This window comes from Heterocephalus glaber, unplaced genomic scaffold (assembly GCF_053883595.1).
Source record: "Heterocephalus glaber isolate CG9 unplaced genomic scaffold, H.glaber_assembly_v1.0 deba00000122, whole genome shotgun sequence".
Lineage (NCBI taxonomy): Eukaryota > Metazoa > Chordata > Mammalia > Rodentia > Bathyergidae > Heterocephalus > Heterocephalus glaber.
This window is the reverse complement of record NW_028258138.1, coordinates 85,348,703-85,373,042: the sequence shown is the minus strand read 5'-3', so window position 1 is coordinate 85,373,042 and position 24,340 is coordinate 85,348,703. Positions and strand designations below refer to the sequence as shown.

At 41.1% G+C, this 24,340-nt stretch overlaps 1 protein-coding gene across 9 annotated transcripts in view; it reads right to left on the bottom strand.

The window, feature by feature from the left end:
* Positions 1–1,395: 1,395 nt before the first annotated feature.
* Positions 1,396–24,340, bottom strand: part of Cep152 (centrosomal protein 152) — a 90,906-nt gene continuing 67,961 nt past the window's right edge. For 7 of the 9 annotated variants that reach the window (XM_021261403.2, XM_087181020.1, XM_087181030.1 and 4 more), the window contains 7 exons: positions 23,534–24,184; positions 20,421–20,550; positions 13,046–13,142; positions 12,118–12,221; positions 10,246–10,402; positions 9,895–10,004; positions 1,396–2,668 (listed from right to left, as the gene is read on the bottom strand). In XM_021261403.2, coding sequence (XP_021117062.2) covers positions 1,695–2,668; positions 9,895–10,004; positions 10,246–10,402; positions 12,118–12,221; positions 13,046–13,142; positions 20,421–20,550; positions 23,534–24,184 — 2,223 coding nt within the window. In that variant the 3' untranslated portion in view covers positions 1,396–1,694. Of the gene's footprint in view, positions 2,669–9,894; positions 10,005–10,245; positions 10,403–12,117; positions 12,222–13,045; positions 13,143–13,173; positions 16,117–20,420; positions 20,551–23,533; positions 24,185–24,340 lie in introns of those variants that run through there. The other 2 variants (XR_015439040.1, XM_087181043.1) reach the window with 2 other exon arrangements.

Genomic DNA, 24,340 nt, shown 5'->3' with positions numbered 1-24,340 from the left:
CTGTCCACATTTAAATAGCAGCCCTTTACAAATTCTTTCAGAAAACAGAGGCAGAGAAACACTCTTCAACCAGCATTATGGTAATTCACCTAGGAAAGACCAAGATCTGAAAGAAACCACACGTGAAAGCCCCTAATACAACATTAGCCAGTGAAATCCAGCAATCAACACCACAACGACCTGGCATTTGTGTGGCCACATGTCTAAGCAGCAACATCTCCCTCTGCTCTGCCACCACCCGAGGGCTGGATTTCAGCAGATTCCTGCATCGATGTGAAACACCTGAGCTCAAACACTGAAATCCAGTGCAAAGTTTTGGGCTCATCTAGATCCAGTCAGCAGTTAAGGTAACAAAGCTTTCCAATTTCTAAAAGTTGCACTTCCAGGTGGTCAGAGGAGATTGTATTTTGCCATCCACACCACCGCTACGGGTTAGCCTGGTTCTGGGAGGGAAAATGTACTGGGTTAACCTCAAAATATAGTCCATAAAATATGGTCCAAAACTGTCTGCAGAATCACTGGAATACCCCTAAAATTTTCATCCCTCTCAATGACACTGTGAAAGAATTTACCAGAAACAATGGCATGTAGATAATCATTCATTTCTGCGATATGTCCTTCAGTTCAGAATTATAAGCTTCAACCCACAACATCAGTAAATTAGCCAATTGTGCTCTGTAAACGGAAAAAAAATAATAGTCACATTTGTTACTACATAAAAAAACTTGTTTTAATTTCTGAAAGGTATTTCAGATGAAAGAAAAATGTGAAGTCACAGAAGAGACAAAATCTCCGGATGAGACAGATGATTTGAATTCAAATATCAACTGAAAAAGTTCAGACTAATATTTTAAATAATGAAACCAGGACACAGCTGTACAATTTGTAACAAAACCCCTGTATGGGGGGCAGGTAGAGACAGGGTCTCGCTACGTACATAGTTCAGGCTGGCCTTGAACTCACTATATAATCCAGGCTGGTCTCACACTCATAGCCATCCTCCTGCCTCAGCCTCTTGAGTGTTGGGATTGCAGAGATGTGCCACCAAGCCCAGCCTACAAAACCTCTTTTGAAAACAAGGGTTGAAATTTTAAGTAGATATTTTCAGGAAAAGTATGCCTATTTTAAGTCTATAGCCTCATAAATATAGCTAATTTTAAAAATCAGATTTGGCTGGTCATACATGCAAGTAAAGTATATACTGTATTTCTTCTGGGTGAATTTCAAATGTGATGTCAATATAACATTTCTATATCATGAAGTGCTGGAGCCGGGGGTTTAGCTCAGTGGTTCCATCGCCTGTCTCGCAAGCGCAAGATCCCGAGTTCGAGCCCCAGTACCAAAAAATAAAAAAAAATTGTTATATCATGAAGTGCAAATAATTCATGACAAGTCTACAGATTACATGCAATTTTATTTAAATAAACAGCAGTGTGAGCCAATTTTGAAGTATAAAAATAGATGATTTAACAGCCAAATACAAGCACCACACAAAAGCAGATTACACATACACAGTCCGGCCTGTGGAAGACTAGGGCAATATAAATATCTCAAGTAGTTTGATGAGAATACTTTACTCGTAAGAAAAGACGTTATGAAAACATCTGAGTAGGCAGGGCCCACAATTTTTTCAGTATGAAGTCTTCTCTTTCAATTTTCTTGCTGATATATTGGTGACTCTAAATCCAGCACAATTAGCCCAGGTTGATGAATGGGCTGTCAAAGCCGCTGTCCTGTTGGCAGGACAGGTGAGCAGGTACCTGCCGGGAGGGCTGCTGGCCTGGCAGAGCAGGCGGGGTACTGCTCAGAGTTCTGAGGTCCGACTTCGACAGAGCAGCCCCAGGGTGCGGCGCGTGACCACGAGCCCCACGCGCTGTCCCCTGCTGGGAACACGCGGCTGCTGACGGGTCTGGGGCTCCGTCTCGCCGATGTGTGCCCGGCTGACCATCGCCCTCTGTCTCTGAAAGGAAACTGGCTGCCGAGAAGGGTTTGAACTTCACATAGTCCCCCAGTACATCCAGAGCTCCCTGCGGCCTATCGTACAGGAATGACAACTCGAGACTATGACAGGGTAAGGTGGTGCTGTTTGACAGCCAGCTGAACGAGCCGCTGAGGTCCCCCAGGTCCTTCACCGGAGTTTCCTGAACACCCACACCTGGACCCGGCGGTGTGCGCACCCTGGAGCCTGGTCTTTCGTGAGACTCTGGAAAGGTCGCAAGTGTGGACCCGGATTCGGCAAGCTGAGGACTGCATCTAGGGGAGGGTTTATCTCCACTGACTCCGAGCACAGGGTGTTCGGCTGCGTGCATAAACGCGGCAGGGCCTGTGTCGCTGACGAGCTCTCTCTTCCGGGCTAAAGCCGAGCCCCCTTCACCCCTGCACAGCGCGAACTCAGGAGAAATGCTCTTCTGAGAACTGTCCTCATGCTTGCAACGGCTGTCCCCAAAATGGAGGTCCGGAAGTGGCCCCTGGGAGCCCACACGCTTCCTGTCTCTGTGCTCCGAGGCCTCCAACCGCCTTTGCAAGTTACAAGTAGCCCCCTTCTTAGGGCCCTGTTCACATTCGCTTCTGAGGACAGAGGCTACGCTCTTTGGTTTACTTTCAAGGTAGCACGGGGTACTCTGGTTCGCATCGTTTCTTTTTGATTTTCCAACTTCAGCTAGCATCTCTGAAGCCAGGAAAACAAAATCAGAGGGATACACATTAGGAGAAAATGAACGTTTAAACAGAGTAAATGTACGGTTCTATGTCTTCTCAAAGAAAGCGTGTGTATTTTAATCCTTCTCAAAGAAACTGCATCAGTGCTAGACCTGTAAAGATATTCTTTTATACGTATCAACTAAATAAAGCTTGGTGATTTTGCTGCTGAGATCTGATACATTATCACTGCGATCCACCCCATCCATCACTTCCTGCAGTCGATGTTACAGTATTTCAAGACGCAGCTGCAATCTTTTCAGTTTTTGCTGGTTCTGATGTCAAGGACGAGTCTGTGACAAAGAAAGTTCGCCAGGAGAAACCCAACAAGCCAACACACACACACGCACACACGCACTCACAGCCCTCTGTAAAAGCTACACAGGTTCTGATTTATGTGGCTAAGATACTGAGTCAGATTAGACACAAAAAGCCACACAGCATAAAGTCTGAGACAGCAAATCTCCAAACAGTGTGTCCTGGAGGGAAAGGGTCAGTTCTCTTGAGGACATTATTTGCATTGCTGCTCCAGATTTACAAAATTATTTAGGAATAAAAATAAAATGATATGAAAAAAACTATATGAGGAATGTTTCATGGATTCCTGAATAATCTCTGCTTCCAGTTTTCCAGAAGTTCAAAAAGTCCATTTCCTGACAGACACATTACAAATCTCCCAGTGTGATGGGATGCACCATGTTTTTTCATTTTTCATGTATTTCTATCAGCCCATACTTTATAAACTATGTTCTAAACAGGAAGAAATTGTGTTCCATTATTAACATGAATGGTAAGTTTTAATCTGTCCATTTTAATGCTAGCTCTAACTTACCTTAATATTGCACTTATCTTTATAATTTATCTAATATCAACATCACATTTGCTTGGCATATCACTCACATTCCTTTTATTTTGCATTTTAGAAATTCTTCTAAAAAAAATACCCATATTTTGTAAACCCCTATTTGAAAGCTGTGGCTCCATTTTGGGGGGGGGGAGCTAGTGGGGATTGAACCCAGGGCCTTTGCAATGAGCTACAGTCCCAGCCCTTTTTAAAATGTTATTTTGAGATAGGTTTGCACTAAGTCTCTAAGTTTCCCAGGCTGGGCTTGAACCTGTGATCTACCTGCCTCAGCCGCCCACAGTGCTGGGATTATAGTCATGCATCACCTCACCTGGCAAGCTGTGGGCTTTTAATAAGTTTAACCTATTCACAATTAGTTTAATTGATGATGTTATTATCTTCCATTTACCCATGTTTTTCTCCTCTTTCCTGATTTTTGTTAGATTGAAATTTTTCTTCCAAAGTTTTCCTCTACTAATTTGAAAGGTATATACTCCATTTCTATTTCTTTGTTGGTTATCCTTAAATTTCAACCTATATACATAAGTCTGTATTTTGCTAGGAATGGCTAATGTTATCAATATCTATATCATTCCTTAAAAATAGTAAGTCAGCATATTTTTAGTTTCTGCGGTGACATCCTCTGTCATTTCTCTAAGAATACTATACTTTCTAATACTCTCAGGCCTGTTTGTCCTATTAATGCTATTGCCTTAGGTATAAATTTCATTGGTTTTGTTTTGTGGTTAGTTTGGTCTTTTTTCCATGGTGGAGGCTTTCTGCAAATTCATGGGGATTCTTGGTCACACGCTTATCCTTTAGCTGTCTTGAATAACGTGTCTGTTTGCTCTGCTTATGGAAAAGCATCCTGGGACAGAAGGGGGCATAAGCTGCCGGGTGGGAAGCTCTCATGGCTGGTGCCCTGGGGCATGTTGGTGCTCAGTTCCTCCTGGGCGTGGCTGGGTCCTGGAATCCTGCCTGCTCCTCCCTTCTGTGCTTCTCCCGCTGCCTGGCGGGAACAGAAGGTAGGGGATGAGAGACAGAGAGGGAGGGACTCCACCTGGCTTCTGCAGCTCTCCAACACTAGCCCCAGGTGTCCTGAGCCTGGAGCTCAGTGGCTCACAGTGGCCCCGCTCTGACATTATATGTCTGTGTGGCTGTTACTGTCTGGCAACTGACCTCAAGTTTCCCATCTGCAATCAGACGCCATCTTCTTCCTCCCAGAATTTCTCACAGCTTCTGGTCTGTTCAATACAACCTTTTTCTCCGTTTTATTTTCCTTTATTTTTTAATTAATTTCATTGGTACATTTTAGGTATACAATATAATGACATTTATCATTAAAATTTGTACCTTTACATGACATATGAAGCTTTTTAATTAGAAGAGATACCACTTATTGGTTGTGCTAGTTCACGGGCAACTGAGGTTTTGTTCACAAAGTCTTTTCCTACACCAATGTCTTCAGGAGTTTTACCTAACCTCTCTTCCAGCCGGTTTAGTGTTTCTGTTTTAATATTTAGATCTTTAATCCATTTCAATTTTAGTTTAGTGCATGGTGAGAGATACAGGTCTAGTTTCGATCTTTGGCAAGTTAAAACCCAATTTTTCCAGCACCATTTATTAAAGAGGCTATCTTTACTCCAGTGAGGGTGTTTGGCTCCTTTGTCGAAGATGAGGTGGCTGAGTGTGTTTGGAGTTGTTTCTGGATCTTCTAATCTGTTCCACTGGCTCTCAGGTCTGTTTGTTTGCCAGTACCATGTTGTTTTTATCACAGTAACTTTGTAGTATAGTTTCAAGTTGGGGATTGTGATACCCCTTACCTTGTCTTTGTTGCCTAGAATTGCTTTTTCTAGGTCTCTTGTTCCAAATGAATTTTTGGATTGTTTTCTCAAGGCCTGTGAAGTATGCTGTTGGAATTTCAATTGGGAATTACTATTGAATCTATATAGCAGTTTTGGAAGTATGGCCATTTTCACTATATTGGTTATTCCTACTCAGGAGAAAGGAATATCTTTCCATTTTCTGATATCCTCTTCAATCTCTTTTTTCGGAGTGCTATAATTTTCAGAGTAGAGATCTTTGATTTCTTTCATTAGGTTGATGCCTAGGTATTTCATTTTTTTGGATGCTATTATGAAGGGAGTTCTTTCTCCAGTTCCTCTTTTAGTGAGTCTGCTGTTCGTGTACAGGAAAGCTATTGATTTTTGTGTGTTGACTTTGTATCCAGCTACTTTACTAAATTTGGTTATTAAGTCTAGGAGACTTTTGGTGGAATTCTTGGGGTCTTCTAAATAGTTTCATGTCGTCTGCAAATAATGACAATTTGACTTCTTCATTTCCTATCTTTATTCCTTTTATTTCTTTCTCTTGTCTAATTGCCGTGGCTAATGTTTCCAAAACTATATTGAACAAGAGTGGTGATAGTGGACATCCTTGTCTTGTTCCTGATTTTAGTGTGAAAGATTTTAGTTTTTGACCATTTAGTATGATACTGGCTGTTGGTTTTTCATAGATGGCTTTTATCAGGTTGAGATAGAGACCATCTATTCCAATTTTCTGTAGGGTTTTTATCATGAATTCATGTTGTATTTTGTCAAATGCTTTTTCTGCATCTATTGAGACAATATGGTTTTTGTCCTTAGCTTTATTAATATAGGGTATTACATTTATTGATTTGCATATGTTGAACCATCCCTGCACCCCTGGGATGAATTCCACTTGGTCAGGGTGTATGATCTTCTTGATGATCTTCTGCATTCTATTTGCCAGTATCTTACTGATGATTGTTGCATCTATGTTCATTAGTGAGATTGGCCTATAGTTCTCTTTTCCAGTTGGGTTTTTCTCTGCTTTTGGGGATCAAGGTGATGCGTGCTTCCAGGAATGAATTTGAGAGTATTGCTTCCCTTTCAATTTCATTGAAGAGTTTAAACAGTAGTAGCAGTAGTTCCTCTCTAAATGTCTTGTAGAATTCAGCAGTGAAGCCGTCAGGACCCAGGCCTTTCTTAGTTGGTAAGTTTTTAGTTATGTTTTCAATTTCATTGGTTGATATTGGGTTGTTTAGAATTTTTAGATCTTTCTCGTTCAACTTTAGCAATTCATACATATCTAGTAACCTGTCCATTTCTTGTGTTTTCCATCTTATTGGAATACAGATTCTCGAAGTAGGTACTAATGATCCTCTGGATTTCTGCTGGGTCCATTGTAATTTCATCCTTATCATTCCTAATTGTATGGACTTGAGCCTTTTCTTTTCTTTTTTTGATAAGGTTGGCTAAGAGTTTATCAATTTTGTTTATTCTTTCGAAGAACCAATTCTTTCCTTCACTGATTTTTTGTATCATTCTCTGAGTCTCCAATGCATTGATTTCTGCTCTGATCTTTATAATTTCCTCCCTTGTATGAGCTTTGGGTTTGCCTTGCTCTTCTTTTTCTAGAAGCTTGAGGTTCAGCATCAGGCTGTGTAATTGAGCTCGCCGTTTTCCTAATGTGAGTATTCACTGCTGTGAATTTCCCTTGTAAGACTGCTTTCATTGTGTCCCACAGATTCCAATATGTTGTACTGCCGTTGTTACTTAATTGTAGAAAATGTCTGATCTTCTTTAATTTCCTCTGTGATCCACTGGTTATTCAGAGGTGTGCTGTTCAATTTCCATGGGTTTATGAAATTCTTGTAGTTTCTTTTGCTACTGATCTCCAATTTCATCACACTATGGTCTGATAATACACAGGGGATAACTTCAATTCCTTTGCACTTAAACATGTTCTACGAGCTAGTATGTGGTCTATTTTGGAGAACAATCCATGTGCAGCCACAAGGAATGTGTATTCTGACTTTGTGGGATAGAACACTCTGTAAACATTTGTTAAGTCCATTTGTTCAAGATTTTGATTGAGTCCTAGTATTTTTTTATTTTTTTTGTCTAGTTGATCTATCTATTTGTGACAGTGGGGTACTGAGGTCTCCCACTAATATTGTATTAGTGTTTATTTAATTTTTCATGTCCATTAGTATTTGTTTTATATAGTTGGATGCACTAGTATTTGTTGAATATATATTGATTGTTATCTCTTCCTCTTGGATTTTTCCCTTTGCAAAGATGTAGTGTCCTTCTTTGTCTCTCTTAATTAGTGTTGGTTTGAAATCCATTTGATCTGCAAAGAGGATAGCTACTCCTGCTTTTATTCAGGTTCCTGTCACATGGAGTACTGTTTTCCACCCTTTAACTTTCAGTTTATGAGTTTCTTTTTGAATTAAGTGTGCTTCTTGTAAGCAGTATATTGTTGGATCTTGTTTCTTGACCCATTCTGCCAGTCTATTTCTTTTGATTGGTGAATTAAGACCATTCACATTGATGGTTATAAGTGATATGTACTGACTTATTCTTGTCATTACTTTTTTATTGTTGTTGAATCTTCTCCCTTTGCATTTAATTTTTTGTCATGCCTAATGGATTCATTCTGCTGGACTTCCTGGGGTTGTGATCCTCATTGTCTTTTCTCTAGGATATTGTGTAAAATGTTTTGGAGTGCGGGTTTGGTATTCATGAGGTTCCTCAGGTGCTCTGTGTCATAAAGCATCTTATTTCTCCATCAATTTTGAAAGATAGTTTTGCAGGTCACATCAATCTGGGTTGGAGGCTGCTTTCTTTTAGGGCTTGAAACACTTCATTCCAGGCTCTTGTCTTGAGAGTTTGTGTTGAGAAGCCTGCTGTGATTCTGACAGGCATTCCTTTGTATGTGATTTGTTTCTTTTCTCTGTTTGTAGAATTTTGTTCTTCTGTTGGGTTTCTGGAATCTTAACTATTATATACCTAGGTATAGTCTTTTTTGAACAAGGCTAGTTGGAGTCCTATATGCCTCACTTATCTGTATGTCAAGTACTTTTCTCCTGCTTGGGAAAATTTTTGCCATTACTTCTGTGAACAGTTTTTTTATGTCATTTGCACTCTCTCCTGTTTCTTCATTGACTCCAATCAGTGTTATGTTATTCTTCTTTGCATCGTCTGCTGGATTGATTTCTCATGATCCCTTATTATTTTAAAGAAACATTTCTCTTCCTGGTCACTAATTGCAATCCTGTCTTCTATACATGATATTCTGTCCTCACATTGGCTTATTCTGCTGAATAAACTATCAGTGGTGTTTTTAATCTCCTGGATATCTGTCTGTTTTATGGATTCCATTTGTTTCCTATGCTGGGATTCCATCATGTTCCTCAACTCCTCTATTTTTTATCTGTGTCTGCTCTAGATTTATCAATCATGTCTTGCACTATGGGCACAATCTCTGCTGTTATCTGAGAAATTATTTCTGATTTCACTTTTTCCAGGTCCTCTCTTTTGTTGCCAGTTCAGGGAGTCCAGATGGTTGAATATCAGAGTGTACCATCTTGTTGCCCTTTGGGGTTGCCTTAGGTGATCTGGCAGTCTGGTTCCGAGACTTGTTTATGTGTCTTCTCATTTCAACAGATGCAGCCTCCTGTGCCTTTGTTGAGGAGACTTTTTGTTCACCAGTGGTCTTCAATTCTGTACAAGCCACCAAGAGGCCTTTTCTCTGCTGCTCACCATTGTCCTGTTGTCCAGGCTGGGTTCTGGCTGGGGCCTGGCCCCCTGCATAGCTGTTTTCTGGGACAGCCTTTGGTTGAGGGCTGTGCACCTTAGTCACTGATGTCTGGGACGGCTTCTGGCTAGGATCTGTACTCACGGATGAAATCTGGGGAGGCCTCTGGCTGTTGCTTGTGCACCTGTGCAGCTCCTTTCCAGGGAGCCTTTGGCTGGGGCCTGTGGGCCCAAGCCGCTGGGACCTGTGCGCACCTGCCAAGCTCTGGTCCACGTGGGCTTCTGGCTGGGGTCCGCACACACTTACCAATGGAATCTGGGCGGGCCTCTGGCTGTTGCTTGTGCACCCGCGCAGCTCTGGTTCATGCGGGTTTCTTGCTGAGATCACTCCTTCTTTTTAAATATATATTTTTATTAGTGCCTTTTAATTTTACAAATATTGAATTTCAATGTGGTATTCTCACAGGTGCATCTAACATATTTTGATTATGACCTCTTAAAACCCAGTTATAATTTCATATTTTTCTCATTCTTTACTTGTTTCTTAAAATGTTTTCTATCATGGCTAGGGACAGAAGCAACAATGGGAAGGTGGTGGGAATGCTCATTCTACCTGTTCAGCTGGAAACTCTCCACTCCTCTGTGTAAATTTCCCATTCAAGTAAAACCCACACACAACTTCATAAATTAACTCCCATTCCTTACACTTCTGCTCTTTTTCATAATAAAAACATTAACTATCCACCAAACAAGAGATAAGAAGCCACCCAGTGACTCATGCAGACGCACCTGGTTGTGCTGTTGCTGCTTTGCTCGGGGGTCTGTGAGAAGTTGGGGTTTCCAGCAGCTTCGCCATCATAGCAAGTTTGCTAGCAGTGTTCATAATCTTCTTCTCAGCCCTGTGGAGAATTCCAGAATATAAAATTAAAATAGCTTAAATGAAAAAATGAGTTTTCTGAGCCCTAGGATTTATGTTCCTGTTAGCTCTGCCAATAGTTAGGGTAGCACAACCATAAGCCTATCATAATCCCCAGTGGTGGGTCATAGTGAAGCAATTAATTCTGAGGCTGAGGAAAATGCTTAGAAAGTGACATGCTGCCCTGGAGCTCTGGGACAACTGTCTGTTCAGACCAAACTCACCCTTCTGCTTTTCCACTGTCCTGCAAAATCTGCTGGAGGCAAATCAAGTAATATTTACGCATTTTTCTGGCGGTTTCTTGACGCTCTCGCAACACCTCTTCCTGTACCATTGCTGCAGCCCTCTGCTTGCTCTCCTGGATATAGCGGAGCATGTCACCTGTGGGGCAGGGAAAGCCCACAGAAGGCAAGTGCATTAGCACTGTTTCAGGGGCAGAGGGACAGACCACAGACCGTTCTTCTGGTAAAGGAAGTGACTAGAGGCAGAGTTTAAACATCATGAAACACTTGGGCCATTTCAGATCACCATCTTGGTAGAATTAAAGAGAAGCAATCCATTGGTCCTGCTGGGCTGATGAAAGCCACACATGGGAAGGAAGCATGTTGGACTTTGTCATATTCCGAAACACTTTAAAGAGGAAATAAATATGTGGCACTGAAATAAACAACTGTACATGATCCCCAGTTAAAAGAAGGCAAATACATAGGGTGTACAGAAAAGGAAGAGAAAGCAGATACTGGAAAACAAAAGAAGAAAAGTAGTATGAGCTGGACTCCTATTCTTCTCTTATGCCCTGAAAGTCCATGTTCTTCTATTAATTGAATGCATTCTTGAGTATCTAACTAAATATAGTATCACATGAGAGATATGTATAAAATGCTACTGCCAGAAAGATGCTGACATTTTCTTCTGAACTTTATACAAAATCATAACTCACAGCTTTTAAATTATTTTACTTTTAACTCAACAAAGTTTTGACTGGGACTACAATTAGTTAAGGCAAACTGCTTTTACTAAATCCAGGACCATGCCTTACATCTAAAATGTCACCATTCATATTATATAAGTGATGCTGATTCATATAGGAATGGCTCTATTAATGTCAGCAAGCTGTGAAAATTAGATGTTCTACTGAAAAATACTAAAGAGGAGTGGGGTTTCTTTTTCATTATTTGAGTTGGGAAAATTAAAATGATGTACATCTCAACTCAAAACCACCAGTCATCTTCCCAAAATATAAATACAACAACATCACACACATACACACACAAAAAAGTTATGTTAGGATGAAAATGTTTAAAAATTCACTTCTTAATTAGTAGATTATTAACCCAAAACTGCTTTACTTGTACATAACATATGCCCTTTGTTAGCACCAGCAAGAACTGAGAAGCAAATCCTCTTTACTGGCACTGAAAGAGCCTTTCAAAGCATTTACATGATCCTGGTATCTACTGTTATTTGGAATTTGAGAACTGTCCCTGTTCTTTAAAAAGTGAATACAATTTTAGGAGGCAAACATACATTTTTCCTATATAAACACCGGTTACTATGTTGTGACATACATATATTTTGAGCAATGTGATAATGAAAAAGGAGGAAGTATTCCATATTGAGAAAATATACACAAGAGGAATGTTTTTCAGAGTGGCTGGTACCACCTGATACCGACTGACAAAGTCTTGGCAAACAAATTTACAGCTATTTGAAATAAAATGAGAAATAACAGATCAACTGCCAGCTACATTCATTGGCAGAGTCCCCAAAAAGTTTATGGTAGAAAGTAATAACTGCTAATTTAAAACTCACTTGCCATTTTCCTCACTGCAACTTAGGTTGTAAGGTTATTAAATTTTTAATTTATACAAATGTTTAAACGACAAAAATGGGATAATCAACTACATAACAGTAACTCCACTCTCATGCCTTTTCCAAAACATAGTATTTGGGAAAAAATGATCCATTACTGCAAAATTTTAAAACTGTATTAATGATATTAAAGGTAGTTTTTGGAAACTTCCCAGTTTACATTTCATAGCAATAAAATGGTCCAAGCCCTCCCTAAAATTCTGGGAATGTCTTTAGGGACTTACGCTTGATTTTCTTCACAGCTTTAATGTACTGCCCACGAAGCTCTTCCAAAGCCTGCTCATTACCAGGCCGATAAGCAATTTCCAGGGCCCCTTCAGACTGTGACCTAGAGACGAACCGAAGATGGCAGAGACAGAGGCCATAAGTGACAAGCTTCATTTGGAAAACACACATGCGTTCATACCTTCTCATACAAGCAGCTGAGATGTGCTAAAAATTTCCTAGTCCAGGATCTCATTATACATAAGAGGAAAGTGGAAATCACTTAAAAGTTAGGGTTGCTTAAATAATGGTAGCCAGGCTTGGTGGTGTAAACCTGTAATCCCAGCACTCTGGGAGGCTAGTGAAGGAGGACTGTAAGTTTGAGCCCAGCACAGGCAGCTTAGGGACTTAGTGAGGCTCTGTCTCAAAATAAAAAATAAAAAGCAGAAGATGTTGCTCAGTGCAAAGGCCCTGGGTTCAATTCATAGTATCACAAAAAAGGAAGGTGAAGGGTGAAGAAAAGGTATATTCACATGATAAAAATGTATAAAGCTGCTGAAAAGTATACTGTAGGAAAACATCAAATAACTTGGGAAAAGGCTTTGCTTCATCATATTAAATTAATGAAGGGTTATAATAATCTCAGTTTTTAAAACATGCTGTGTTCATGGTATGTGTAAATGAAGAGGCTTAAATGATATAAAACAAAGGCTTAACATGGAATATCTCTGGGGACAGGGTTTGGGAGATTTTCTTCTTTTTTATACTTTTTGCTATATAAAAAAATAGGGTCTCAAAAGAATATAATGATACAGGGGCCAGGGATTTAGCTCAGTGGTTTTGCTGCCTGCTGTGCAAGCACAAGGACCGAGTTCAATCCCTGGTACCAAAAAAAAAAAAGAAAACAATACTTAGAAATAAGATGATTTTAAAATAGTAAATGTCTACCTTGGTGGTATTTTACAGAGTGTTTGCAGTTCTTTCAATTTATTCTTCATGTTGTTGTTTTCTTCTATTAATTCTTCAACAACTTTAGTATTCTCTTCTATGAAAGAAAGTTCATAGTACATTAATTCCTCCCACATCTTCCCTTCCTCTGCATCCCCAACACACACATCTGCAGAAGGGATTGTCTAATCTCCAGCTGCTGTCCTGTCATCTGTCCCCAGTGAGCCCCAGTCTGACCATTCCCTGATCTGTTTCCTCAGCACTGAAACCTGCCCCCGCTTCCCTTGCTTTGGGTCACACACTGTCCTGGACGTGGTTCCCACCCATGGCTGAGGCCTGGGTGTTGTTCCCAGCCACACCAAAGCTCTGTGCAGGCCTCTGAGCTGCTTCCCACGTTACCACGCATCCCAGGATGCAGTCGGTACTTGCCTAAAGTCACTGAACAAGCACATCACTGTAAAATGAAAAGAACTGACTGCATGCCATTCCAGAAACAATGTAAGGCTTCCAATTCTGTGAACTTTTAAAAAGATGAGGAGACTAATAAGAGTCAATATGGCATTAAAAAAAAGAGCCTGAATTTTGCTGTCAGAGACATGTTTAACTACGAGCCCAGCTTCTTAGGAGCTGGATGAGCCTAGGCCAACGCCCTAGGCTTTCTGATCCTGAGGTTTTATCCCATGTGTTACGTGCCTTAGCAATCACGATAGCACTAAGGGAATAAGCGCACACCACTCCTGAAAGGCCTGGCCACCCATGCTCACACGGCCCTCACAGTGCCTGTGCTGCGCCCTCCACACACGTGAGCTGGGAACCGGGCACCCTGTCCCCTGGTGACAGATGAGACACCCATCCTGAACCACTCAAACCCACATTTCAGTAAATCTCACAGGAGAGTGGAAAATGGGACTTAATACACAAGAGAGAAGCAATCATAATCACAGATATTATCACCTAACAGATTTATATTAAGACAAAAATGCAAATAAAATTACTCAGTGACTTAAAGTGTGGCCCGGACCCTTTTTATTGGCCCATGTTTTGAGGGGAGCAATGACCTCCTTGGATTATTTATAAGTCTGAACTGCAGAAGCTGTCAGCTTCAAAGATCACTACAGAAAATAATCATCACCATGTGCAAGGCTAAATGGAAGCTATTTATAAATAATAACCATATCCAACTGTTACTGCCATTCAATTTTTTGTCAAATTTTACAAGAGCTGTATGTTATCTATATCTCTAGTTAGACAAAGATCTCATTTACTCCTCTGGCCTCTATGAGGAACCAAGGGACCATAGAGAGAAGCAGGGCTATGAAGCTTTTTATCTCAGCCCTGTTAAAATGCAATCTGGGCCAGAATCTGCTCTCTCCCCACAAGGTGGCAGCAGGTGGTGGTGACTTCTCGGCCAATGACACAGAGGGTGTGCGTGATGCTGGCCCCTGGGCACCATGCCCAGCATGGGACAGACCTGCCTCTTATCGCCATACAGTCAGCCTGGCCCCAGCAGGGAGGACAGGCAGTAAACAACCACAAAGACGGGTTGTGGGAGAGCACACGGGGGCTATGGGATCAGCAGTCTTGGTCGAGACAGGACAGAGACTCAGGAAAGACAGAGTGAGTGTGCTGGGGCCAAATGATGAAAACCACGTCATGGCTCAGTGGAGAGAGGAAAAGGACTTGAGGAGCCAGGCGTGGTGGTGGTGGTGGTGGGTGGCGCACCCCTGTAATCCCAGCACCAAGGGAGGCCGAGGCAGGAGGATCGCCAAATTTGAGGTCCACCTGGACAACTGAGTGAGACTCAGTCAAAATAAAAAGTAAAAAGGGTGGAGATGTAGCTCAGTGGTAGAGCATTATAGATAATGTGAAATTTAAGAGTGTGCAGTTTGTGCCGAGGGCCACACCAAGCCACCGAAGAGCTTTTAACAAGGAAGACACATGAGCCAACTCGCCTTTCAAAAGGCCGCTCTAGCTGCTCTGTGGAGAATGACTGGAGAGGCGAGCAGACAGCAGGCAGGGAGACTGGGGGCAACTGCCACGGTCCCGGCAAGATGGGAAAAGGGCGAGTGCAGAAAACAAACGAACCTATTCAATGCTTGGTCTTCCTGGACAACACAGTTCTTTGAGACCCTGGTATTCCATGTGTTGTTCATTCACAGATTTATTGTCTGCTACTAGTGGGCTCCGTGCCCACAGGGGTGAACGTGACAAGACATCAGCAGGAAGAGTCTGCCAGGGCAGCGGGCAGCCAAAGGGTGAAGGGGCATCCACTGAGGGGCCTCAGGGAGGACAGCCTGGCCGGAGTACAGCACTGGGCAAGGTTCAGGACAGAGAGCGCCATCCGCAAGCTGACAGGGAGAGAAAGGACGGCCAGTGCAGGAACTGAGACACTCCAAATGCAGGGCACGGAGCCAGGGCGGGCCCGCAGGGAAGAGGCCTGGGAAGTGGCGGAAGACGTCCCTTCCAGAAGGACAGCCTGGCAGCACTGCGACACCTGGGCTGGCCCCATCGGCCTCTGCGTATGCCTTTCCGCCAGCATGCAGCTCTCTGGAGGGCCCGGCAGACCCTCAGCGCTGAGAACACAGTGGGACACCTACCAGGCCCTCAGTCACTGTCCAGTCAGGATAGGAAGAAAGCAATGGGAAGCTTTCGTGGGAGGGAAACTACCCTCTTTTTTTTTTTTTTGGTACCAGGGATCAAACTCAGGACCTTGCGCTTTCAAGGCAGGAGGCGGAACCACTGAGCTAAATTCGCGGCCCTGTCCTCTTTTGAGTTTACTAATAATTCAGTTAGTAAAAATAAGATCCTAACTTGTTTACGTTAGTCCCCAAGGAGAATTAGGGTGCAAATTAACAGGAATAAAAGAGCCTTATACTGGTAACAAGCGCAACTTGAAGTGCTAACCTCCAATTTTTCCACTACAGCGTTGTGCTTCCTTTCTAACTGCTGAAGATGCCTACAGCTTTTCTCCAGTTTTCTTTTCAGGTCTTGACATTCTTGCTTTGACTTTTCAAGTTCTTGCAAGCACTGTCCACAGCATAAATCTTTAATTTCAAGGGTCTCTTTCTTATCTGTGAAAATTAAATGACAGAACTTCATCAGTGTAGATTTAAGGAAAGAAAAAAAAAAGCAAAGAAAAGCAAAGAAAAGGAAGGAAGAAAGAAAGGAATAGGGAACAAGTTGAGATGACTCAAGACAAAAAGCTACAATGTAACTGAAAGAGAAGGATGCTTAAGGCTGTGACAGCTGGCTTTAAATCCTGTTCCACTACTGGCTGTGACTCAGAGCATATTACTTATCCTCTCTGAGGCTTGTTTTTTAACTATGTAAAATTGGATACTACCATCTACTTTAAAAATTGCCGTAAAACCCAATGCTCAGATGTTAATATTGAATGCTACTCCCCACTATAAGGAACCAAGGATTTTCAAGAAATGGCTGACTCCAATACTGGGAGAAGTTATGTACAAAATGAGACTGGAATATCTTGTTGTGCCAAAAAGAAAGAACATACTCAAAACACAGGCATGTCACAAGGCCCGTTCTCAAGGGGCTCCACTAGCTGAACCTGAGACCATCTGAGCACTCACTAATTAAACCAACTAATAAAGAATAAAGTTCTGGGTAAACAGGAATTTGCAAGTCATACCAACAATCCTGCCAATGGACTGATAAGTGAGCTGCTGGATGGATAGATGGGCACGCAGAGAGTTAAATAAATACAGGCAAATGACGGGAGGATTCTTCATAATAACCACATGCAGAGCGGTAAGAAGCAGACGGAGGTCTGGAGTTGGAAAATTTATCATTCTATAACCACCACAGCACAGACTGATTTGGTAAGAATCACCAATGATGGCCAAACCTAAGAGAAAGTTTTAGGAGAATACTTGCCTGGTCTTCAATGTGTCTCTCCACAGGTTGCTCATTAGTTGAAAGGGAGAGAAAAGGCCAAAATTGATGGAACAAAGAAATGAGACAATTTTTTGACCAGATGATTACAATTAACCTCACCAATTAAAGCCAAATGGAGAGCACACACTTCTGGATGTGAAAACACAGCCCCACGCTGTGTGCCAGCCGAGAAAGCACAGTCTGAATGCAGTCATGAAGAAACAGAGAACCCAAATCAAGAGTGGTCCAGACAACAAAGGGTGATGAAACCAAGTATTCCTCTCAAAAACTGCCATGAAAGACAGGTTGTGGGAAGGAAGATAAAGACACGTGACAAGAGAGTATAATTCCTGGTCCCAGACAGACAGAGCAGTAGAGGGGTAAATGCTATACAAGACATTACTGGGTCAGCTGACAACACTGGAATACAAACAGCACACTGATGCTTCTATCTAATGTCAAGTTTATAACACTAAGGTTATGCAAGGAAATATTCCTACTCTTGGAAAATCCAGTCTATGGTAGCTTGACATAAAAGGTCACAGTGCATATATCTTATCCTCAAATGGTGGAGAAAAAAAAATGAAATTAATATACATATACACACACTGAAGAGCACAAAATGAGGTAAACCGTTAACAAGAGATATATCTAAAGGGCACATCAGTGTTCTGTGCACTTATTTCTATTTTTCCTATTTTCCTGTAAGTTTGAAATTGTCTTCAACTTTTAAATAATCATTTTTTAAACTGTTATGAGACATAAATGTATAAAAATGGTTTCTCATTATACCAGCACACAGCAAGCACATGATAAATAACAGCTATGGCCATTAGTAATATTATAAAATTTAGAAAATTAAAAAAATATAAAAGGTAGATTATGACTATAAATGCAAGTGGTAAGCAGAAATACAAATTGGCACAGACTAAGAGACCAATATCCAAAATGTTAATATGAAGTCACTGATCCTGCAAAATTATTCTTAGCTGTCTCCTGGCTTTTTTAGTTTCATTAAAATGGTGCCATTTATATTTATGGGCATCAAAGGATCAATGAAAATCACACTGGTACCATATACTGATATTGTATTTCTTACTTAAGATACTGTTGTAAAATTGGAAACCAAGCAAGTGCCCACTGACAAAAGCACACATGACCATGGTGTACTTGTATAGTAGTGCTTTACACAGTACAGAAAATGAACAAGCTACAGATCAGCACGGACAAACCCTAGTAGCACGATGGTAAATAGGAGAAAAAAGCAACTTATGAAGAATATAATGAGTATTAAACCATTTTTATAATGTTTAGACAAAAAGGCAACTGTTTGAGGATATATACATATTTGATCAAAAGGTGAGAAAGCTGATTTTCTAAAAATCAGACTATGTGTTACCACAGGTTGCAGGATGTGGTGGGGACAGAACTGCAGACCAACAGCACTGGTCACGCTCCCCCGTGTAAGCTGGGTAGTGAATTCCTAGTCGTTAGGCCTCCTAACTTACTACGCATTACATATACTTTTTGCAAGAATCAAATATCTCACAGTTAAGTTGTTAAAAAGGAGAGAGAGAGAGAGAATATAACCGAGCCATCAATAGCAGTACTCCCTGGTGGTAAGACTGTACAGGACAATTTGGGGAGGGGCACTGGGGATTAAACCCAGGTCCGTCCACTGAGCTCCATCCTCAGTCCTTTTTTATTTCTTATTTTGAGACTAGTTCTCATTAAATAAGTTGCCCAGGTTGGGCTCAAACTTGCAATCCAACTGCCTTGGCCTCCCAGAGTGCTGGGATTATCGGCATGTGCCACCACCATGCCCAGCAGGGCTTTATCTTTTAATATATGCTTTGGATTCAATTCTTCCTCATGAATTTACTAATGTGTTTGTTTTAATGGAAAAAAGACTGAAAAATAAAAATAAATTCTTTTATACTTATGCTTCGTCTTCTGCCCAACTAATTTCTTTTATAGGACTAATTTCACTCACAGGACTTCCTGAGTTTAAAATGTGTTTCTATTTCATATATGAAAATATATATTCAGGCTTTTCTAAATCTCATATAAAATGTAAAGAAGCAAAATACAAATTAAGGTAGAATTACTATCCATGTAGTTAGCAATAAGATATTCCTGACTAACTAGAATCTGGAAGTAAGGGGAAAGGATCTGTGAGCAGTGAGGAAAACAACTGTCAACTGACCTCTGAGTGCAGGCAAGGCTGGTTGAGACGATCGTAACACGGCCACTAAGTTCGAAGTGTGTGGAAACTGAGGCTGACTCAGTAGGTATGATTTGCCCTGTCCATTGCTAGTTCTTTTCCAGGCGCCAATGGAACCAGCAAACAAGAAACAGAAAAGGAGTGTGAGTGTGTGTGTGTGTGTGTGTGTGTGTGCACGTGTGTGTATTTGTGTTCATAGGCAGGAGCAGGCTGCAAGGGGCCAATACCCTAAAAAGGACAGAGACACACAAAGGATTTGCCAACTCCTACCTCAGAAATCTTAGTGACTAGACAAGATCAGCCCCTAATTTTTGTTCACTAAGTTCACTCTGAATATAAGGCAAGGGAGTCCATATACGATCACACTTTTCCACAGTGACAAGTGTAAGCCATAAGGAAAAGTTAAAGTATTAATTCTTCAGAGGTTCAAGGAATACAAAGTACTTACCATTCACTCTACTACATGCTGGAAAAGGGATTAAAAACACTGCGCCTGGGGCTGGGGATCTAGCTTAGTGGCTCCGTGCCTGCCTCACAAGCGCACAGTCCTGAGTTCGATCCCCAGTACCAAAAAAACAAAACAAAACAAAACAAAAAACACTGCCCCTGTCCCAAAAACATAAACTCACTAATCAATTAGGAAACCTCTAACACACTTCAGCAAGAATTCCATTGACCCAGCATTGAAAGCTGGGTGTGGTGGCACACGCCTGTGATCCCAGCACTCTGGGAGGCTGAGGCAGGAGGAACACAAATTCTAGCCTAGTCTGGGCATCTTAGTGACTTAAGAGGGACCATTTCAAAAAATAAAAAGGGCTGGGGATGTAGCTCAGTGTGAAAACCCTAGATTCAATCCCCAGAACTGCAAAAACAAACAAACACAACAACGAGAAACAAAAAACAAGGATTAACTATCAAGAATTTGAATGAGAAAATCTCTACTACTGGGCAATTCTCTTATGTGAAACCCTTGATTTCTCAACAGCGAGGGAATAAAAATGTTGCTCCTCTATTAATACTCTCATTATTCTCCTCGTAGTAAGAATCACTTGTGCACGGAGAGAAAACCACATTAAGGTAGAAGTCAATCAGCCCTGTTGTCTAAACACAAAAAGGAATCTCGCCAGCGGACACACATTGAGTCGGAGTAATATTTCATGTCTGTTCACTCAGAAAACTTATTTTTGATTTCCTGTGTCCTCTCTGGGATGATGTCTATGGACACTATGAAGACCAAGGGAAACAAAACCCAATTACCAGCTTCTGCCACTGCTGCTGGCAAAGCCTCGGGCTGGGCGTGGGGTCCGGGAGGCGTCACTGGGACCCTGGGGTCTCCTCCGCCAGGGTCCTCGCTGGCAGGGCCAGTGGAGAGCTCAGCCGTATTCCTCTGGAAATAAATCACCTTTGTAGTTAGCGCCTCGTCAAAATCACTATGCACATTTCTACTCAGGAGATTAATATTAAAAATATATAAAGAACATAGGTTGAAAACAATTTCACCCGCACCAGCATGGATCCTGTCCTCAGGGTGTTAGTGATATAGTCACCCTGCAAGGGGCTGGCTCGGAAGGCCGCGTTCCCAATCAGAACACCATCTAAGGGAAGACAGGGGCTGCTGGGGCAGTTTGCACCTTTAAATAAATGAAGTTGAGACAGTTTGAATGGTTTATGTGATCAAACCACAGGACAAACAACAGGAAATCAAGATTATTCTTGACAATGCAAAACATTTTCATCGCATCAGGGGTCAAATTCATTAGCGATAATCCCAACTTTTGCCTCCTACAACGTGAAAATCACAAAGTAATTTTTAATTTATGTGATACTTACATGCTTCTAAGTACTTGTACATACATGTCTCTGGGAAGGAAAAGCCAGCTGAGTTCCAAGTTAAAGACAAACGAGGCATCTCACACCAGGCCATTTCTTCTCCCACGTGTGCCAAGTGCTTTTTGTGTGACGGGCAATACAACTTACTTAAGTTCACTGATTTTTAAGGTGATATTCCGATTTTGGACAACTACTAAATTGCAAAGGCACAGAGTACGTGATATTGACAAAGCAAACCCGTAACATGTGCTTGGTTCCAAAAGCCCTGGTTCTGATGCTGAGAAACCCACTCACAAAGGGTGAGGAAACCTCTCTCTGATGATTTGAGGAAGAGGTGTCAAGACTCCGGAAGAAAGGCCAACTGCACAGTCAAAAGGCTGGGAGATCGAGACCAAAGGAGTAATGAAAGCTCACCCCAAAAGCAGTTAATATTTCTGGTTTCCACTCAAAATGGGAGCAGAAAAGCAAAGATGATAAAAAAAAAAAAAGGGAAAGCAACAATCTTTTGTCCTTAGTTTTAACTTGGTTTTCACAGTTAGAGGAGACAGAATATATATCCTTAAGCTTGCCCCAAAATTCTGTCCCAGTTGATATTTCTGTTGTTCTTTTATCCATGGTGAACTGTTGTGTTAAAATATTTTGATAAGTGTTCAGTTTCTTAGAAACTATATTTTTCACTCATTGTATTTTCTCCATTTTAGAAAAATTTCAATCATTTCAGTTATTTTTAATGAAGACTTCTTTACATAGTTTTTATTCTTTTCACTTCCGTGAACAATTTAAATACTACAGAATAAATTATAAATCTGTTCCTCATATTATGCTATGTATACTGAAAACTCATAATCAGTGCATTACCTCGATGTTCTAAGCTAAGTTAGCTCAGAAATGGCAGAAGGTCAAATATTACTTCTTTGACAAACGCCAGATTAGACATTTTGGTCATCTTTTTTCTCAGGAATGGAATCTGACCCACCCAGGGAAAGCTGTAAAAGTCTATATTCTTAGCCAGATTACGTGATTCTGTCTCCATAGACTTGTAAGCCGTGTTAAGTCACACAGATTACCTTACACTGCTTACACAGCCCTGTAAAAAAGACCCTAGGGTTGACTGGATATAAAGTCCAGAACATTTTGAAAACCCAGAACATTTTCAGTGTGGCAGGGGTCAATATAAGTGGTAGGAGAACGGTGTTGATGCTGCTTGACTTTTAAAACAGAAACTGTCTTTGTAGGACAGCAAATTTGAAAGTATTAACATAATTTTCCCATTAACTCTCACCCTAAAACCTGCTATCGATAATTCTTCCTGTCTTTCCATCTATTTTCTCCAAAGACTCTCAATAAAATATTAAGCACTGCTCGTGGAACATGATCTTGCCAGTCACTTTTATATCAAAGGCAACTGATCTTCGGTAACATCTCTGGGATGTTACTGAATATAAATATAAAAGTACCCACTAGGATGAACTGATCTTTTAGGCTCCGCTTGCCATAAATTCTATGCTGTTTCACATGCAGGATCCAGAAAGCCCATGCTGTTTCAGGTATGTCCTAACCAACTCTAGGGAATTCGGCAGGGATTTGTATTTTCTTTTACAGATAGGCAACCTCATATATGTTTGCCCAAAGTAATAAGTTGTTATCACCAAGTATGGGAACTCAGGTTTCTTTCCTAGTTTCTAACTCTTTCCAGTAGATATTAATAACAAATGGTCAGTTCTGGCCTTGAAGATGATCTTCTGACAGGCCTTTAACCCTTATCTCAACTTTTTCTCTCAGACAAACCTCATAATATTGGCTTTTTTTTCTACCTCTAATTCCAAATGTTGAAACTGGCTGGTTACAAGACCTAGATCATCATTCTGGACCTTTCATGCATACCTAATTTCTTTACTCACACAGCAGCTAGACTTTGTTTTTTATCAGATCTTTCACACAAGTACTTACACAACTAAAACACTGCAGCACATTCATTCTACATGCACATTTACATTGCACCAATGAAGCTGGATGTGAGGGTTTTGTATGAGTGAAACATACCTCTCATTTGCTTGTTTCTGTACCAACAGTTTTTGTACTTGGTTGGCAATTTTTGCATAAATAAGCTATAACTTCACTGAGGGCAAAAACTAGGTTTCCAAACTCTTCAGAAGCTTTTAAGAAATCCTAGTTTAATATGATGCACATTTCTTGCAATGGTTGGACCCAGAAAACAAAAATACGAATGAGCATTACTCTCAGCTTCTGAAATCTCAGGCTCTTGTGAGAATAGCAATTTTTTCTTAGAACAAACAAACAAAAAACACGTCTAGAGGCTAAAAGCTCTGCCTCATATTTGTGGTACTATGAAGCAGTACAGTTTCTTTGGCAAGAAAATTTGCAATCCTTTGGATTTGCTACATTTTTTAAACCACTGGTAAAACACCAAGTCTTACAACTATTAAACCGTAAAATGAAGAAAGGAGAAAAACACCATATGCAACTTTGACAATCGTCCTGAAGGCATCCGATAGCTCTTTCCACTCGTGGGAACGTACCTTTTCCCATTCTGCCCTGGCATTTTCTGTACGTAAAGAAAGTGCATCTCGCAGTGCTTTCCGAATGCAGCCTTTCAGTTTCTCACAATACTGCACAGACACCCACTTCGAAGAACAAGCCGATGGGATTTCCAGAAGCTGCCTGTCCACAGAGCCACTGCCCTCCACCTTTTGAGTGTCCCTTAGTAGGAGCTCAAGGACAGTGAGGATGTCCTCCTCGTACTGCTGGATTTCCAGATGGATCCGCCTGGCTTCCTGCATCGTCCACTCCCTGTGGCTCTGGTCTAGACAGGCTTGTAATTCTGTCTCCTTCTGAAAAAGCAGTTCAGCCTTTTCTTTCAAAAAGTCTTCTTTAGCTGCTGCAAGCACCTCATTAATTTTATTTCGATGATCATCTAAAAATTGCCGGTAATCTTGCTCGTTTTGTTCTTGAATTCTGTGGATTTCTTCTTGCTTTTCTCTGTTCCACTCACTCCACGCCTTTGCCAGCTCAGCCCTGACGACCACAGGGAGCTCCTCGTTTTTCAGCTCCAGCTCCCTCTGCAGAGAACGGATCTCCTCTTTCAGTTCCTTCCCGGGGCTTACACTTTCCTTCGTATTTTCAAGCTCACCTTTCCATTTCTCTTTAGCTTCAGACACAGCAAACAACAGCTAAAGGACACAACAACACACATTTTAAATGTACTCAGGGTCCTCCTTGTTGGCAGCAAAATCAGACCAAGTAACTATTTGGATTACTTGTGAACATAATGAGAGACTGAAAGTCAAAATAAAAGAAAAAAGTAAGTTTAGATAAAATATTATTCT